Below are 17,996 nucleotides of genomic sequence, written 5' to 3'. Positions count from 1 at the left end.
GATCATTTTCTTCCCCCATATGTTTCTGAGCTGCTTTCCACTAATCGAATTCTACTGCTTCTGAATAACACTTAAGCAAAGTAGTATGGTACTAGGACTTTAGGTTATGTAATACTCATTGCACTAGAGATTCCATGCAATGGTACTGAACTGGTTAAGAGGTCTCTCTCTCCCAAGAGTTCCTTTATTATCCATTCTACCTGAAACTACAGTCACCCCAGAGTGTTGCAGCAGCAGAACAGCACCATGCAGCCAAATACAAGTGATTATTTCATCAACATGTCTGCACTGATACTGCAGTTGTGAGTTTAAATAGCTCAGTGACAATTCATCTGGAGTAAGAAGCCGTCTGTGGTTACATACGTTAGAAATCATCAGCTCTCTGTGAAGTCAGTGCTAGGCAAGGGAAAAATATTTCTCATCTGTTCTTGTACTCAACAGGTGTTACTGAAATTTTCATTTCAATTTCCACAAAACCTGAAAATAAGATTTTAGGCAAAAAAGTAACTGACTTAGGTTATCATTTAAAAAAAAGTTCCTTTTAACCATCAAAGATCTGATTCTAAAACTTTTAAGAAGAAGCTTGGTCATTGTTTTGCTTCTGACAGGCAAAACAACTAGTACACTGTGAGACAGTTCATACACTGTCAAAACTCTTGGCTGTGGTTTGTATAAACACTTTGAACTTTCAGCTTTTAGCCAAACCATGTTTCCCGACTATCTCATCACTGTTGTCACACTTTTAGTGCAGCTGTTATAGTAGGGGTTCTAAATTTGTTTCCCCACAGCATGTGAATTTCAATAGCAAGCTTGGAAGACGTAGGAATACTTTGTTTCAATGTGCTGCTTATGCCATGCGCAGTGATTCTGTGTGTTACTCAGAATCATAACAAACAAAAAACAAGCTTTGAGTTTTTTTCTACCTACCTATTTGCACTCTACTCTGAGTTGCAGCTACGTTGTATGTAGCCTAATGGTATTGATGCTCTGAAGCTGGTGAAGTTTCTTACTGAACTTGAACGACGTGTTTTCTCCTCCCCCATTCTCTTTTAGGCTCTACCTATGTTGGGAATAGCTATCCCAATCACATCAGAGCAGGAAGGAGGGTTTTCTGCTTGTTGGTGCAAGTGCTGGGGTGGCAGTGCTGCTTCATTTTGTGCTCAACTTGCTGGGCCTGATCTTTGGAAATGCTTTTCTTCTTTTATGCTCAAGTTTCCCCATTTGTAAAATGGATACAGTGATCATTATCTTTGCCTCACGGGGGTTTGTTGTGAAGCTGTAACGAGTTCATATTTGCAAAACCCTTTGAGAGCCACAGATGAAAAGTACTTGTAAAAATCCTGAACCTGGAATTGCCTCCTGGGTTATCTGTTGTAACTGGTTTTCCTGCACAAACCTGAACGCGGTACAGAGAGTGCTGGTGTCAGCTGGGAGAAATTTAACCATGGTTGAGGAACAGCTGAGTAGTTCGGTGCCTTCAGCGGGCAAAGCACACCTTGACCCCGAGTTAGAGCCTTGACCATGCCCAGGCTGGACATGCACGGCCTGGCCTAGGCTGCTGCCATTCCCCTGGGCTCTGGGCCTCAAAGCCCCCCATGGCGCCGAGTCCAGTTGAACCGGAGGGCTCCGAGGGTAAGTCAGGGCTGCGAAGCCGGAGCTGTCCCTGCCCTCCACCACGCCTACAGTGCCTGGCCTGGGGCACTTTCCAGTACCTGCCAAGCAGCCCTGCAGCTGGGAGGAGCTTGGCTGCTTCCTGATGCCCTCATTCATCCCAGGCTTTACAGATATTTGTTTTCTTTCCCTTTGCTTTATCCCAACACCTTCCTCTCACAACACCCCACAGCTACCTACACCTCCTTCTGCTCATCCTTCGTCTTTCCACTGTTCCACTTGGGCTTCAGCCGTTGACAGGCAGACATGAATCCTTGTCCTGTGAGCAGCAGTTTTCGTTCTGGCCACCATTAGAGGCTGCCAGAGCCACCTGGATCAAGCCGAGCAGAGGCTGGATACACTGGGAGTTCTAGCACTCGGTTGCTAGTGGGAGTAGTTTCCAAAGGAAAGCATCGTTCATGGCAGTGGCAGGAGACGAGACGCAGAGAGACTGAGGATAACTTGGGAGTTAGAGAACGGACGGAGGAATGGAAAAATGTGGTAAGAACCAAAGATACCAAAGATGAGGAATGGACAAGAAATGCAGAGGGAGAAGAAATGCAGGGTGGGAGAATATTTTGGGAGAGGGGGAGAGAAAAAGGAAATAGTAGTTCCTATAGATCTTGCAAGATGTTAATAAAGAAAATTTGACACAAGTTTAAGTCTGCTTCAGGGAAGGCTTGTGGAGCCACTGCCAGCCCCAGCATCCTGCTCACTCTCCGCATTCCCCCTCCCTCTCTTCCCTGTCTGCTTCCTTAGCTGTCCCCTTGCTGCTATTAACTTGCCATTGAACACAGACATTTAAACACAGCCATGGGCTGGCCAGAGCTGCCAAGTGGGCAGTGGCTGAGCAGTTTGGGCAGTGGTTGATGAGGCATTCAGGCAGTGGCTGCCAGCTGGGCAGTGGCTGCAGGTGTTACCTGGTGGAGCTGCTAGCCTGAGTCACCTTGCTCCTGTGTCTGCGCTGCACTATTGCAAATCCTTTGCTTTTAGTAAAGTCATCCTTGATTTCCAGTAAGCTAAGATGGGAATCAGGTCTGCTAAGTACAAAATGGTCTTCTGTGTTTGGAGAATTGTTTTGGTTTGTCTTTTATACTTGCGTGCCTGGTTCACTCCCAGTCTGGCAACTTTACCTTGACATATGTTTGTGTATCATGGTTCCTTGACTCTGTTTAAAGAGGATGTGAGTTATGCAGGGAACATTTTAAAAGCAGTAATGTGTGATGTGAAAGATCATAAACTCTGTGCAAAATTACCACAGGTGTGGCTTACCTAGCAAAAGAGTTAATTTGCCTTGAGTTATTCTGGCCAAGCAATAACTGAAAGCTTGATGGCACAGAAAATCATTTCATTATAAATGATTTAGAACAGCTGTACCTCCAAACCATTAAACAGTGACAGGATATCATTCTGCTTTCAGGATGTTTGTTATAAAGGAAAATAAATAATAAAAAAAGAGGTCCTCCTGTTGTAGATGTATTTAAACTTGACTTTTATTCTGGAAGTTTATGCTTGAGTCTGTGGCAGATTAAATGTCTGTCAGCTGCTCTTCCTTCTGCCCCATAAAGCTACACCCTGTGAGATGAACTACCATTAATTAATAAGTACTTGCCATGCTCAAAGTGTGCACAAGGACATGTGGCTTTTCTGGGAGGCATTAAACCGAGTGGGCTTTAGCTTCTCCTCGCTGCATTGGGTTTGTCTGTGAAGCATCCTTAACCTCTCTGTTTTAATCAGACAGACAAAGAATGGCACTCCTTTGTAGTGTTGTTGCCTCAGCCTTCAAGTAGATATGCACAAAATTTTATTTGCTTGGTTTTTTGTGGGTTTTTTTGGGTTTATTTGTTTGATTGGTTTGGTTTTTTTGGTTTTGTTTTCAAAAGTTAGGATATAGAGAATTATATTTGAAGCTGATTTGGAATTTACTCTCATTTTTAGCTCCTGAATGTTATTGACCATATTGCATTCTGTTCTACTGAGTAAATTTTAAGTAATACCAAGTCAATACCTAACCAAATTTTAAAACTAATACTGATTTAGAAATCAATAATATGATGCTATTATTATTATTAACATTATAATTATAATTATTATTATTATTATTATTATTATTTGAAGCTGAAGTTTCTTTAGTTATGTGAATGTTCACTGCATGGTATTAGTGTTAAAATTTTGGTAACAAATTCATTCCTATATCTAAAAATTGTTGTGATTAATGCCTTACCAGGTTAGGGGGTTTTGTGGGGTTTTTTGTAATCAATGATTTAAAATACAAATGCTTAGTGCATTTGGCAGTAGTACATTTTTAAAAGTTTTCAGTGTATGTGTCCATATATTTAAATTATACTGTTTCTTTATTTGGCTTGTAATAATTTAAATAACCTATTTTTTAAGTCTCTTGCCCTTGTGATCATTTCTCAATGGAGTGCTGGCTGCATCACTGCATAAATTGTGCTATCTACAAATTTCAGGTCTAAAAAGACTTCTGGATATTAACTAAAGCCAGGCAAACATATTTTGATACAAAATTAGGTCCAAATTGCTTTTAAATGACAAAGAGAAAAGAGTAAAAAAAGCAGTGTCAAAATCAGCTTTCAGCTCACCTCTGAAGGGAAACCTGCATTCTCCGTCCTTCGCTCTCTAGGGAACATGAGGCGGCAGCTTCCAGAGGAGTTATCAGACCACTAAACTGGAGGGGCCATGCAATCACTGTGTTTTATTCTTTCCTCTCAAAAGTTTTTTCACTTCTTCAAAGATAAGTAAAGGTTACTTGGGCCAGAGCAACCTTGCAGGGAGCGTGGTGTTTTGAAAGCCAGGTAGAGGCTGTGGACCAGGGTCTCCTCTTCATGGGTGCCTTCAGAACTGTTCAGCAGCAATCTTACATGCTCCTGCATAAGTCACTATTGTTAGAATTTGTCACATAGAATCATTGAATGGTTTGGATTGGAAGGGACTTTAAAGATCATCTATTTCCTACTCCCTGTCATGGGCAGGGACACCTTCTAGCCCAGGTTGCTCAAGGTCTCATCCAACCTGGCCTTGAACTTCTCTAGACAACCTGTGAAAGTGTCTCATCATCCTCACAGTAAAGAATTTCTTTCCACATCTGATCTAAGTATACTGTCTTTCAGTTTAAAGCCATTACTCTCTGGCCTGTGACTATGTGCCTTTGTAAATTTCTGTAATATATGTAAAGGTTTCATCGAGTCAAAGTAACAGGCAGAATTTCTGTCTAGTCTTGTGATTGAGGATGCTCTCGTAATGGGATAGTATGACTGCAATTTAAGAAAAACATTACATTATACAAAGTGCAACAGGTTCAGTAATGGAAGCAGAGGCAGTGAAAGTCTTTTTCTGAGAGATGCTATTGAAGACAGCAGATTGTTTTGATTTTTGTTTCTCTGACTATCTGATCTTTTAGTTTATTCAATTTTATTTTAATTTGAAGCTTCTTAGAATGAAATTTATTTTTGGCTTGACTGGAAAATTTATTCAGCATAAACCAATGTCATTTTTGTAAAGGAAAAAGCATAATAAAAACCAACTTTGACCTGAACTGCATTTTATTTCAGAGTTCAGTTGTAAATCTGTAGGTGTTACAGCCAAGAAGCATTCAGATATATAGAAAGATGGATGGTGTTGAGTCCATCTCTGAAATTAAGTTAGTGTTACTGGTAGTTCAGCTGTATGCCTTTGGCCTGAAGAGTTTGTCTAGCAGGGCCATTTGTGATGAAAAATCAGGTGTGAGATGTACAGGAGATTATGTCATGTTTCCTAATTACAGGAGAGAAACAGAATGACCAGGGAGCTAGGTTTGCTTTCCTAACAAAGATATTTGAGGACATCAAATGAAACTAATATTCATCAGGTTGAATTAATCATAAGGAGAATTATTTAATTGGTTACAAAGCTGTGAGATTCCTTGACAGAGAACACTATGAATGTTGGAACTTCACATGAGTTTATGTGAGTTTTGATAGCAGTTAAATTTGTTTAAGAGTCCACCTATTAAATTAAAAAAAATTAAAAGTATTTCTGGCTCAGGAAAGTCAGCCAGCTGAAAATGTATTCTGGGTAAAAATTGTGCTAATGTTTTCCTTTACAATCTGGTAAAGGCCACTGTTGTAAAGAAGTCATAGGCTAGATGGAACCCTGGTTTGGATTATCTCTTTATACAGCTTTTATCTTTTAGGTGAGCAAACACCTTACTCTACATATTTTAGCTCTGAGCTTCCCTACAGCATGATAATTCTGCGCACAGGGGCAGCAGTGTTTCCATTGGGCCAAGGGCTGAATCTCTGGTGAACCATGGCGCCCTTGGTAGGGATGTGGTCAGTGGGTTCAACTGGGCGGCTCCAGTCCAAACCTCCTTGATGGCTGTCTTGCCTTGCTGCCTCGGTGTGTGCCTGCAGCAATTCTGTTGCCAGGGGCCAAGGTTTTAATCTATTGGACAGGTTTTTGCACCAAAGGGTGGTGACTGCTCTCCTTTCAATTTCTGTTCAGATTGGTAGCCATTAATGGTCCCCTCTTGAAATCAATCACTGCATGGCAGGATGTGCACGAGCTCAAGGTAGTGCTAAATGAGCTCGGCATTGCAGAGCTGCATTAATATGGCTATTTTCCTGTGGTAATTGGCTGTACACATATGGAAGATATTGATTGATCTGTGTGGATTTCCACTCTAGATCTACTCAGTCAGTGACTGAGCAGGTTTGGATGTCTCTGCATGGGATTTCACTGCCACAGTTTTGATGTAATATGAGCTGGTTTTGGAGTCAGATTCTCTTGGATTGTAGATATTAGCTTGGTGGGTATTTTCAGCCAAGAGGTGCATATATACACTCCCCCCAAAAAAAGACACCCTGGGATAAAAGTATACTACCTAAAAGGATAAAAGGGTCTGTTCAGTGTGGCAGAAAGTGTTAACTGAGGGTTAGCCCTTTGCCCCAGCTTTGTCAAGGAAGTTCTCACAAATAGTGTAGAATGCAGGAAGGATCCAAAGTATTTTAAACAATAAATAAAATGATTTTTAGCCAAGTTTGTATCTGAAGTCTTACATCTGAGTTTAAGACCTTTGAGAAATAAAAAAGGAGGGGGGAAGAAAAAAAAGGAAATGCTGATACATCCTCTATTGACACTGTATGAATAGGAACATATTCAAGTTTCTAAATATATTTTCTTCTAAGAGTCTCAGGGCTGCAGGGACTTTTCCATTCCTAATTATATAGTGCAGTATGCTGTCTGTTTCTGACTTACAGCTTCAAAAATAGAACTTAGAGTCATAAATGAATGAAACACAAGGAGAGGGATAAAGAGACGCCGTGTATGATAAGGAGCTGCTCTGCTAATATTTTCACTGTTGTTGTATCCAGTCATTTGTGTTTCAAAATGCAATGATTGTTATGTAGACCCTTTAATACACTGACATTTCATTAAGAGGGCTGTTAAACAAAAAATCCATGGGTAACTAAAGCAGTAGAAAAGGACAATCAATGTAGATGTCTTATGACAGTTCAGTAACTGTGCTGGTTCTATCTCAGGTCTTAGCAAGGTCATGTCTTTAACAGGGTATGGAAACAGTCCTTTCAGACAATAACACATTCTGAAATTCATAAGTATTTTCTGAAATCTGATTTATTCCCTGACAATTTGGGCTCCAATCTCTGTTCTGGAAGTGAAATAAAGCTCAAAGTCTGCTGGTGGCACACCTGCAAATCACACTGTTGTGACCTATAGCCCTCCTTGTTGTGATCTCAAATTTTTGACTCCAAAACCATTACTCCACTCCTGGTATACAAAGGAGGAATTTAATTTCTACTTTTTGATTTCTTATGCAACTTTCTGAAGGACAAGGACCAGGACTTAGTGCTAGTGTATCCCCAGATATGGAAATAGGAAAAGTGACTAAGACTACACCAGTCTACAGGGAGTGAGCTGGATCCACACAGGCAGGCTTTTTCTGATGCTTTCTTCACATTCTGCCGTTTAAGCAGGAATGATTAGGATCAGATCCTAAGCTAATCAGCATCTGATTAGACGAATCAACTGTCCCTGGAAGGATAAGTGGCTATTTTCTATGCCAAAACCACTGAAAAAATTCAAAGGAGTGAACTGTGTGGATAACTAACACAATTTCAAGTCACTCTCCTAAACCTTATGCTGGTAGCTGTGGGCTAAAGGCTGGTGGTATGCTAAAGGGCGGACTGGGTGATTTCCATTATGTTGTGGTAAAGTCTGCACACATACTTAAATGGAAAATATTTATAAGACTTTTTTATTTCAGTCTCTGGGCTGAAAATCATTCCAGTTGCTGCTATGAGTTGTGAGGCTGCAGAAGCACCGTGCTAGGCTTAAGTGAGCACACCCTGCTTTTCGGCAAGACTTCTTAGCTCAGTCATGCGCCAACCTTCAGGCTCCAAGAGGCCAATACACTGAAAGTGGTTTGCCAGTGCAGGAGGAGAAAGCCTGGGTGTATTTACTTACAGAAATGCTGTGCAAGGGGTTATTTCCCGTCTTTGCACACACACACAGACACACAGACACACAGACACACAGGCACACAGACACACACACACACACACAGAAACCTTTGTGCATGGCTGAGGTGTTTGCCTTTCAACTCTCGCTTCTGAAGACTGGTTACAAGGAAAAGGCAGGGAACTGCTTTGGTTGGTTATCCATTATTTATGCTGAGTATGCCTACAGGCTGCAATGAAGGTTAGTCCCTGTTTGAGATGAACCAAGAAGGTATAGAGACTCCTCTGGAAAGTTTATTTAGACTGCAAACAGGATACAAAGGAAGCGGGATGCAGGTGGGGTTTTAATCCTCCATTTGTAGATTGTGAAAGAAAGAACCTGCTGAAGGTTGCACATGAAGAATTGGGATCCCACCAGGCCAGCATTATTGAGGAAATTATATTTTATTCAATTTATTTCTTTGCAATAGGTTAATGCCATTTGATTCAGAGGCTTGAAGTGTTGCTCTCAAAAATGAAACATGGTTTTGGTCCTTATTTACTTTCCTTGGAACTAAAGATAATTCTGCTCCTGCTAGAAGCATAGGTTAGATTCAATACTTCAAATAGTGCCTTCATGTTAAATATAGTTGGGTTAGCATTTTGCTGCACCAATATTTGCAGTTATTTTTAAATCAAAATCACCTCTAGAGTTTCAGATTTTTATTAAGTTCAACTCTATTTCTACTGGGTCAATCATAAATTAATACATCCCTCCTTCCCAGTCATAACTTTTATCAAGTAGTATTTTCAGCTAGCAACTATTCAATGTGATATATGGAATTTCATTATAAACAACATACATATCAAATTTTGAATTAGAATTGACTGTTACCTTCATCAGACATTTTTACAAGAACTAGCTCCTCTCTAGCTTCCAGAACTAGACAGGAATTTTCTTCAACTGATAATTTTTATCTCTTTATTTTTAAAATAGACCTAGCAATAGTTTTATACCACTTTAGTATAAAATTTCAATGTCAGATAGGGATCTGAAGGTATATGTGAATTTGCTACAGAAATTGGACATGTGTCTCAGCATCATTATACGTAAGGAAACAGTATGCCCTAAACTACATACATATCACTGGCATTTAGTTTTGGCTATATATTCTGTAATCATAAAGATAGTCCTGAAGACTGATGTAGTAAATGGGAGATCCTTTATTCTGAATTCTTAGTGACAATTAAAAAAAAAAAAAGGTATTATTCCTCTTGGAAAGAAGTTGTATGGGCCAGTATCAATAATTACATTTTTTACCCCATATGCTGTAAATTTTACTTACTGTGGGATAGGAAGGGTGTGTATAGAATCTAAAAGAAAAGCCCACACCAAAACCATAGTAGGGGAGAGAGAGTCAGCCTTCCCTAACTAATAGACTAGACATATTCTATTAGGGTCAGTTAATATAATTATTTGCTGATCTCTTGAAGAAAAGATAATAATCAGTCCTTTCAGCTTGTCACCTAGAATCTTGTATTCCTGCTTAAAGTGCTGTGTTCTTGCAAGTTCTGGAAGAAAGAAAGCAACAACACTTTTATAGGGAAACTTTGGCTAAAAAGGTTAGGCAAAGTTGGAGCAAAGGAATAAAGGGCAAGTTTAGTGCTTTTTTGTCTTACTTTTATAGCCTACCTGATACCTCTGTGCTGATATATGAAAGTATATATCTACCTGATATATTCCATAGCTTTTCACTCATTCTCCCACAATAACTATTTTTACCTTGATTTCTAAGATGTGATTAAAGAGCAAATAAAGTCCATATCAATTTCAGCTTTTCTGAGAAGACAACTAAAAAAACCCACTTAGCTTTGATTAGAAAGAATCTATTATGTTGGCCATTCGACTATAGGAGGCATGGTAACTCTACTTGTGAAAAATGGGATTGTCCTGTTAATACCAGCTAGCCAGGAGGTGTCTAGGTCATAGCTAAGAACTGTGGATTACTACAGGATTTAGTGTGATGTTGTTGATCCACAGAGTACAGATTACTCCCTTGTTCTTGAGTCTATAGTTGTTCCAACTAGCTCTGCTATAAACTGCAAGTGGGGTAATGTGTGTTGGCAGAACCATTTGGTCTTCTGGGGCTCTTAGCTGCCATACTGTGCTGCTTTGGGTTTCCCTTCAGGGCACCATATTGCACAGAACAAGTGAACAGAATGATCATTACCAGTTGTCACCTACTATATGTCCAGTGAGTGCCTAAGGACTGTACTCGTCTTCTTTACTTACAGCTTGAATGAAGCAATTATCAGCTTCTCAAGGATGTCTGCACAATTTCTTGAAAAGAGTAAAAGTGAAACTCAAATGAAGATAGTCAAGTTTAAGCCCTTAAAAAAATAGTTTTTTTTCCTTAATCCAAGCCCTTATTTCCTTTGAAGATAGCAATAACCATCCATAAACCTCTGAGTCCCTGACCTTCCCCCTTAACAACAAAATATCTCTCATATTTCTTCTATCAGTTGTAACTGCTTTGGCATTATTATTGCATGTATTCCGTGTTTTACAATTTAGGGTCCTTCACATCTAATTTATACTACAAAAGTCTTGTAGAACATGTCCATTTTGTTAAAGAACTTGGATGACTCAGTGAGCAATGTGAAGAGCTGCTTAACTTATTTTTAATTAGGTTGTTACCTTCACTGGGGATTCTACAGATTTGAATATGCATAATATTTGACAGCAGCCCTGAGAAGAATGACTTGGGGATATTGATAGGTGAGGAACTTGAAATGACCTGATAATGTGTACTAGCAGCCCAGAAAGCCAACCGTGTCCTGGGCTGCATCAAAAGCAGTGTGGCCAGCAGGTCAAGGGAGGTGATTCTGCCCCTCTACTCTGCTCTTGGGAGACTCCACCTGGAGTGCTGCGTCCTGCTCTCAGGCCTCTAATAAAATACATGTTAGAGTGAATCCAGAGGAGGACCAAAAGGATGTATGAGATCCTTTCCAGCCCAAACCTTTCTATGATTATATGACAATACAATTACTGATGAAACTATAAGGATCTCTTCTGTTGAACTTGCGTAGTACTGTCTTGGATTATGAAGCAGATCTTCTCCTTGGCACAGGTCTGTAACCACCTGAAACTAACTTCTACTTGTAGGGTAGAGGCCTTAGGAAGATTTTGAGATAAATGGGAAAAGGAAACACTGAAATAAAGTTTTACCATATGAATATAAAACCGGGAAAATACAGTGGAGAGCTGTTTGCAAGGACAGAAGAATAATTTTATCACTAAGTAAGAATTTTCTTAAACTGGATTTCTGTCGTGGTTTGAATCTTGTTTTCCCCCAGAGGCTAAATTAAGTGGTAGACCCCAAGGGGTGGAAACCCCTGGAAGTTTTGAAGTTCTGCCCAATGGGCGCTCCTGCACAAATGTAAACATATCACAAGCTCACCGGAAGAGATGAGTTGTAGTTGGGTTGTTGCAGGAGAGGTGGCCATGTTGTAGAGCCACGAGGAAGGGGCTCAGAGCCCCTTGGGCCCTCTGGCCCCTCCCAGCCCCTGGCTGGGGGGGGCTGCAGGGACCTGGAACAGCATAAAGCTGGGCTAGGTGCCTGTAGTTATGCCGGGAGATGTTTTCTCCATGGGCGCAGAGCAGCAGCCGGCTCTGACCAGAGAAACGGTGGCAGAGAGCCAGGACAGATAACACCTGAACTGAAGGAGCAGCAGAAACAACATGCGGCACCGCAGAGAGAAGACTCCTGGAAAGAGAGCCGAAGAGAAAGAGAGCCAGCAGTCTGAGAGACAGAGTTCTGGGGGTAAGACTGTACCAGATCCCCTAAAACTCCCTTGAGACCCCTCTTGGAGAAGAGGGACATGGACTCCTATTTAGGAGAAGAGTTTTAGACATGCAGCACCAGAGTGAGAGAGGAGCTGAGAAGCTCAGAGCGTCCCGTAGCTGGACCGGGACGGCCAGAGGAATGCGGGGGAAGTTGACCTTGGCTCCGCCCTTGCACTGCTGCCACGGTGGCAGCCTGAGAGACAGGGCACAGAGGCCCTGCAAGGAGCTGAGTCTCCTGGAGATACCAGACCGTCACGAAGACCCCCCTGTGTCTTCGTGATATGACGTGGTGAAACGACCTTGTCTGGGGTTACGAAGCCCACGGAAGACCCCTCGGTTGGAGGCGATGGGGCCGAGAGAGGCTTGAATACCTCCCTCGTGGATGCTGGCAGAAATCCAGCTATCAGCTGCTGCATGTGGAGAAGACAGACAGACTGCTGCCTCAGAAGATGCTGCTGTTCAGAGACTGAAAGGGATCTGTCCTTCTTTCCCTCCTGGACTTTTATTTGGAGGGGAGAAGAGATCTGATCCACTGTAAATACTATATGTCGTGGTAGAGATAGTTGTGATCGTGTGTATAATGTGATGTGGTATTTATTTGTACAGTCATTGTAATATATTCCCTTTCCCCCACTTTGAGTCTGGTGTGTTTTGTCTGGAAAAACCCATCTCACATTAGGTTGAGATGTGGGAGGGGGGAATGGAGCTAGGGAATTGGATTTTAGGGCTATCTCAAACCATGACAATTTCCTGACTTCTTTTGCTATTATTATTTTATGTTTATGTTGTTGCAGCATTTAAAGTTCACTAAAAGAGCAGAGTTCTGACAGAATAGGAACTGTACTGTGAAATGGAAGGAAAAAGTATCCTAAGCCCATGGTCACAGACTTCTGCCTTTAGATAATAATAACTATGCTATTTTCCATGAAAACCTTCTGCATAGATTTAAGAAGAAAAATATGACATCATAGTCTGTGTGTTGAGATATTTCTTCATCTTTTGTTTTACTCTCTTTTCTGAAGTTGTCTCCTTTTCAGTGAATAATGATTTGTTTTTATCTTCGACATGCACTTTGTTTCTAATTTTAAAAAATATTCAGATGTTTCTAGATTAGTAATAATCACATAATAATTTAGTTATTATGGTGAAGGTTAGAGTCATCTCACCAGCCTAAGTTATTTATTTTCATTGCACCACGGACCTGCATTTTAGAAGGCTGAATATTCTCAAAGAATATTTGTAGACCTCTGAGATCATTGTATTCTCTTGATCTAATAGTGGGTCAGCATGCTGTACAAACATGGTGTTCTTTAAAGCCCTCAGAACTCTATAGGCAGGTATATGTATGTATAGTATTGTATTAATTTATTAAAACAAAAAAACTCATCCTTTTATGAGGGAGAAAAAAACCCCTACATGTGTGGAAGGATATAGAATCATAGCAACGTAGACTGGTTTGGATTGGAAGGTATCTTAAAGATCACCTAGTTCAGCATTCCCTGCCACAGGCAGTGACACCTTTCGCTAGACCAGGTTGCTCAAAGCCCCATGCAACCTGGCCTTAAGCACTTCCAGGAACTGGACACCTATGGCTTCTCTAGACAACCTGTGCCAGTGCCTCACCACGCTCATGGTGAAGAATTTCTTTCTAATATCTGATCTAAACTTACCCTTTTTCAGCTTAAAGTCATCCCCCCTTGTCCTGTTACTACCTGCCATTGTACAGACTCCAGGGAGGAGACACAAGTCTCCCTTAGCCTCTTTAGGTATTGAAGGCTACTCTAAACTCTCCCTGGAGCCTTCACCAGGTTGAACAATCCCAACTCTCTCAACCTGTCTCTATAGCAGAAGTGCTTCAGCTCTTCAGTCAAACTTTGTGTGAAAGTGTATCTACCACTGGATCAGCTTTGTATTCTCTAACTCCTGCATTCATCCTACACTGGAAGTATTAATCTGTGGTTTGGGGTTTTTTTGTTTTATTATTTCAGTAGTTGTTTGTTCGGTTTTGGGTTTTGCTTTTTGTTTGTTTTATTATTTTTTTTAAGGTAGCCTTACTGTTTCAAAGAAGAAGATAAGGCAAGATTTCTGTTGGGAGTGTAAATGTCCTTTTCCAAAGGGTCTTTGTGGTTCAATAAATGGAGATGTGTGTCTTACTGATTTTTGCAAGTTAATTTATGTTGTTTATTTAGTTCTCCAAAAGACATTATTTTTCCTTTAACAGGGACCATCACTAGAGCATTTGTGAGAGATTTTAAGTAGAAAGAGTTATCTACTAATATTACGATTTATCAATACAGGACACAGAGTATATGAAATCAAAATAAACTTAATCCTCCTATTTAGTGTTTTTATAATCTTTTACCAGCTTTTCATCTTCATAACCATCCAATGAAAAGAATCAGATATATAGTAATATTACTTCTTAAATGATCTTTCTGAGTGGAAAGCAGGTATGAATACATGCAGAATGTACTCATAATTTATTTACAAGAAAAAAAGCAATTTATGTTAGAGTGCTTATTAGTTTGAAAGACAAACCTCACAATTAAACGTTTGGAAAATTAGTACTTCTGGCATTGGGGGAAACCACCAAACCCGACCAGTGAATGAAAATTGGAAACTTAGCAATATAGTAGTTTCTCTTAGAAGGGAAGCATCAATTTTGTGTCCTTTCCAAGTTTGACCAGTTTCAAATAATTGTGGTCTTTTTATTGTTTTGATTTGGTTTTGTTTTAAATAGAACATGACAAAAATCCATCCTAAATTCTCAAGAGTTCTGATAAACTTTTGGTAAAGCTTCATTCTCCCTCCATGTGCTAACCAGTTCAAGTATTCTCTTGTTTTAAAGAGTAACATTCAATAGTTGATTTTTTTATATAGAAACGCAGCGTAAATGGAATACTTTTAGCAGCCCATATTTGCTTCACTGATTGTCCTTTCAGACATGCAGAACAACACATTTATTTGCATATGCCTTTTTCTTCTGTACCCAAAATACTTGGAGGCATCTCACAATAAATGTACTGCACAAGAACAATAGTGTTTCAATTCATCTAATTCTTTGGAATTTGCTCTTCTCACTTGCTCTTGTTTGCACAGAAAAGATGACTCAGTAGATAAGTCATTAGCCTGCTGCTTTAGAGATGGATTTTACTGCTCTCAAGTTTTAGATTTCCTTTCCAACTAGGACAAATTTGTCAGATAAGGAGAACACAACTCCATCTAACCAGGACATTTTGAGGATGATTATATGTTCATCTTCAGACAATGTAATAAATGCTCAAAGTAAGGCTATGAGGGAATTTTACTAGTATTCTGTGAAAAAAAAAAGCTATTACCATACAGCAGGTCTTGTAGCCTTCAGTCAGTGTTGGAAACATAGAGAATGAAACTTAAATTACTTAGCATGAAGCATTCTCTTTTAAAGTGTCTACTTCTTGTAGGACAGCATTTTTACTTTGATAACTTGGAATTCTTTGTATTAAACCATGAGATTTCCTTAAGAGCAACCGCAGTGGTAATAACATGGAAGCATGAGTGTTTTAAATCAATTATTGTTTAGTAAAAACTGTTTCAATGAAGTCTGTAAAGACAAGTTGTTTATTACTCATTTCTATCACTCTAGTGGATCTAACCCCAATTTATGAAGGAGGATGGTAAGTGTGAGTGATGAGGTAGACTTCAGTTTGAATCAGGGATGTCTTTTGGAAGGACTAAGTGTTCTATTTCTGTCTCATTGCTTATGAAGCATATTGCATTAAGTCTGGCAGATTTCCCAATGAAGTATTCTTCATTTTACAGCACTACTGACAAAACTCTGTTCTGTCCAAAGTAACGGCTGAAGCATTGAGTGTATTTGTTTTTCTGGTAGGGTCAACGATTGCATCTTGCGAGTGAACGAGGTCGACGTGTCTGAAGTGTCACACAGCAAAGCTGTAGAGGCCCTAAAAGAGGCTGGCTCCATAGTACGATTGTATGTTCGTCGAAGAAGACCTATACTGGAGACCGTGGTAGAGATCAAGTTGTTCAAAGGACCAAAAGGTATTTAAGAAAATGAAAAGACATCCATTTCAAACTTGATGCTTAACATCTCTTGTAGCTTAAATTGCACCTGACCTTGTTGACCTCTCAAATACTGAAATGCAGTTAATTTTGCCTGGTAGAACTTGAATTCATGGTTACATATCTCTCTTCCTGAAATATAAAGGAGTTCAAGGAGTTGCTTCATTTGATGTTTGCTCCCCTGTTGTTCACTGCATTTTAGCTGGAAAGGCTCTGGACAGAGTAGCAGCTATGTCACTTTTTTGTAAGCATGATTTTTGTTCATTCCAAATGAATTCAGCCAGTAATACATTCTCATCAGGTTCACCCCATCCAGCTTTGGGCACTTAACAAAAAATATTTGGGGGCACTTTTTTCTCTTCTGTTTCTGCTCGCAGAATTGGGGCCATATCAAAACTTTTAATCCATTTGAAGTGTTATTATATTTTGGAGCTCTAAATTGAGTATTAATGTGTCTCTTAAGCCCTGTTCAGCCCAATTTTGTATCTCCCTCTGGATGGCTATTCTCCTTATCTTAATTTTCTTTTTAATCAGCAAAGACTAAGCTCCTAAACAGGACATCTCAATAAACTACTCAAAAATAAAATGGGGTTAATATAAAGGGCATAATGTTCATTTATTTTGAGAGTTATATATATCTGTCTAAATGTTAGATGAAGTCATTGGGCATAACCAGTTCCAGAGTTTCCATTTTATTGTTTTCTGTGCCGGACTGAAGCGGCTCTGCAGCACATGGTAGATCTCCTTTTCACACAACTATTTTTTTTATTCTTGATGACACTGAATAAAGTCACTGGCTGCTAATGAAGCTTTCTTACTACACTAAGAATTCGTATATTTAAGTAGTGTATTTTTTAACCCTCTGATTAGTTATGCAATTTTCTTGAGAAGAGGCAGAGATTTTCACCATCAGTATAAGGTATGATTTCACTGTAGATTTATCTTGAATTGTTCCTGAAATGTTCTCTAGTCCATTACTGTCTGTAGCTTCCGAGAGGTTCATAATTCTTTTTCATAGAAGTAGACATATTTTAGTTTGGATTGATGACTTGGAAAAATCTTGTGTTCTGTTGCTTATATAGTATCCCAACTTGCAGTGACAACTGAAATAGTTAAAAAAGTAGAGTAGAATTATGTATATTTCAAAATTTCTGCTAAAAAAGAGTGTTCAATTCAAAATAGAACAGAGTTGTTTTTATTTAAAAAATCTTGCAACTGCTGCTTTCAGTGTGAGCTTTCAGATCTTACTGTTTGAAAACTGCTTGCAAGTGCTTGCTTCAGACTGGTCATGATACATATTTTTTTATTGATATAGCTATCACTTCTACTAATTTAGTGGTCTATTTTCTCTAATTTAAGAGATACTAAATACAGCCTAGCAATCTGTAGCATGCAGGAATAGGGGTTTTTATGGCAAGTTAGGCAGATAATTTCTTAATTTATGATCACTTGTAACCTTCCAAACATTTTTTATTTCGTGCTAAAAAATGTTTTGTTAGGTCAAAAGTGTTTTAAACAAAATTGTTTTTTCACAGTTTGAACAGTACCTAAAACCCTTTCTTATGGTCTTTTAAGAATTTCAGTCTTATGATCTTACCAACTGTGAATTTACTTCTGTTTTTCAGTGTTCTCTTTTGTGCTGTGAGCTTTATTGTGAATCCTGATCTAACTCTAACCCTAACCCTAAAACAGACAAAAATGGGGCAACTTAAAAAAATAGAACTGTATAAAATGAGGAAGTAGGCAAACTTTCTCAAACCTAGATTTAACAAACTATTTCAGTTGTCAACTCAAATTTAAGTGCTTCATTTCATATTACTGTAACACTATCACTTACTACAGGTATAAATAGAAAACTACCACAGTTGAAAGTAAATTACCGTTTTTTGTTAAATGTCTTTGCTTGAAGGGACTCACATTTCATCCAATTAGCAGAAAGTGCTCCATCAAGCACTAATACATAATTTTCCAATTTTAAGATA

General features: G+C 39.3%; 1 protein-coding gene across 24 annotated transcripts in view; it reads left to right on the top strand.

The window, feature by feature from the left end:
* DLG2 (discs large MAGUK scaffold protein 2) overlaps window positions 1-17,996 on the top strand; it is a 1,004,454-nt gene that overhangs the window by 676,476 nt on the left and 309,982 nt on the right. For all 24 annotated transcript variants that reach the window (XM_051779210.1, XM_051779204.1, XM_051779229.1 and 21 more), the window contains one exon: window positions 15,824-15,993. In XM_051779210.1, the coding sequence (XP_051635170.1) occupies window positions 15,824-15,993 (170 nt within the window). The remainder of the gene's footprint in view (window positions 1-15,823; window positions 15,994-17,996) is intronic.

Source organism: Manacus candei, unplaced genomic scaffold (assembly GCF_025592945.1).
Source record: "Manacus candei isolate 608988 ecotype Guabito, Panama unplaced genomic scaffold, ASM2559294v1 h1tg000014l, whole genome shotgun sequence".
Lineage (NCBI taxonomy): Eukaryota > Metazoa > Chordata > Aves > Passeriformes > Pipridae > Manacus > Manacus candei.
This window is presented reverse-complemented; position numbering and strand designations above follow the sequence as displayed.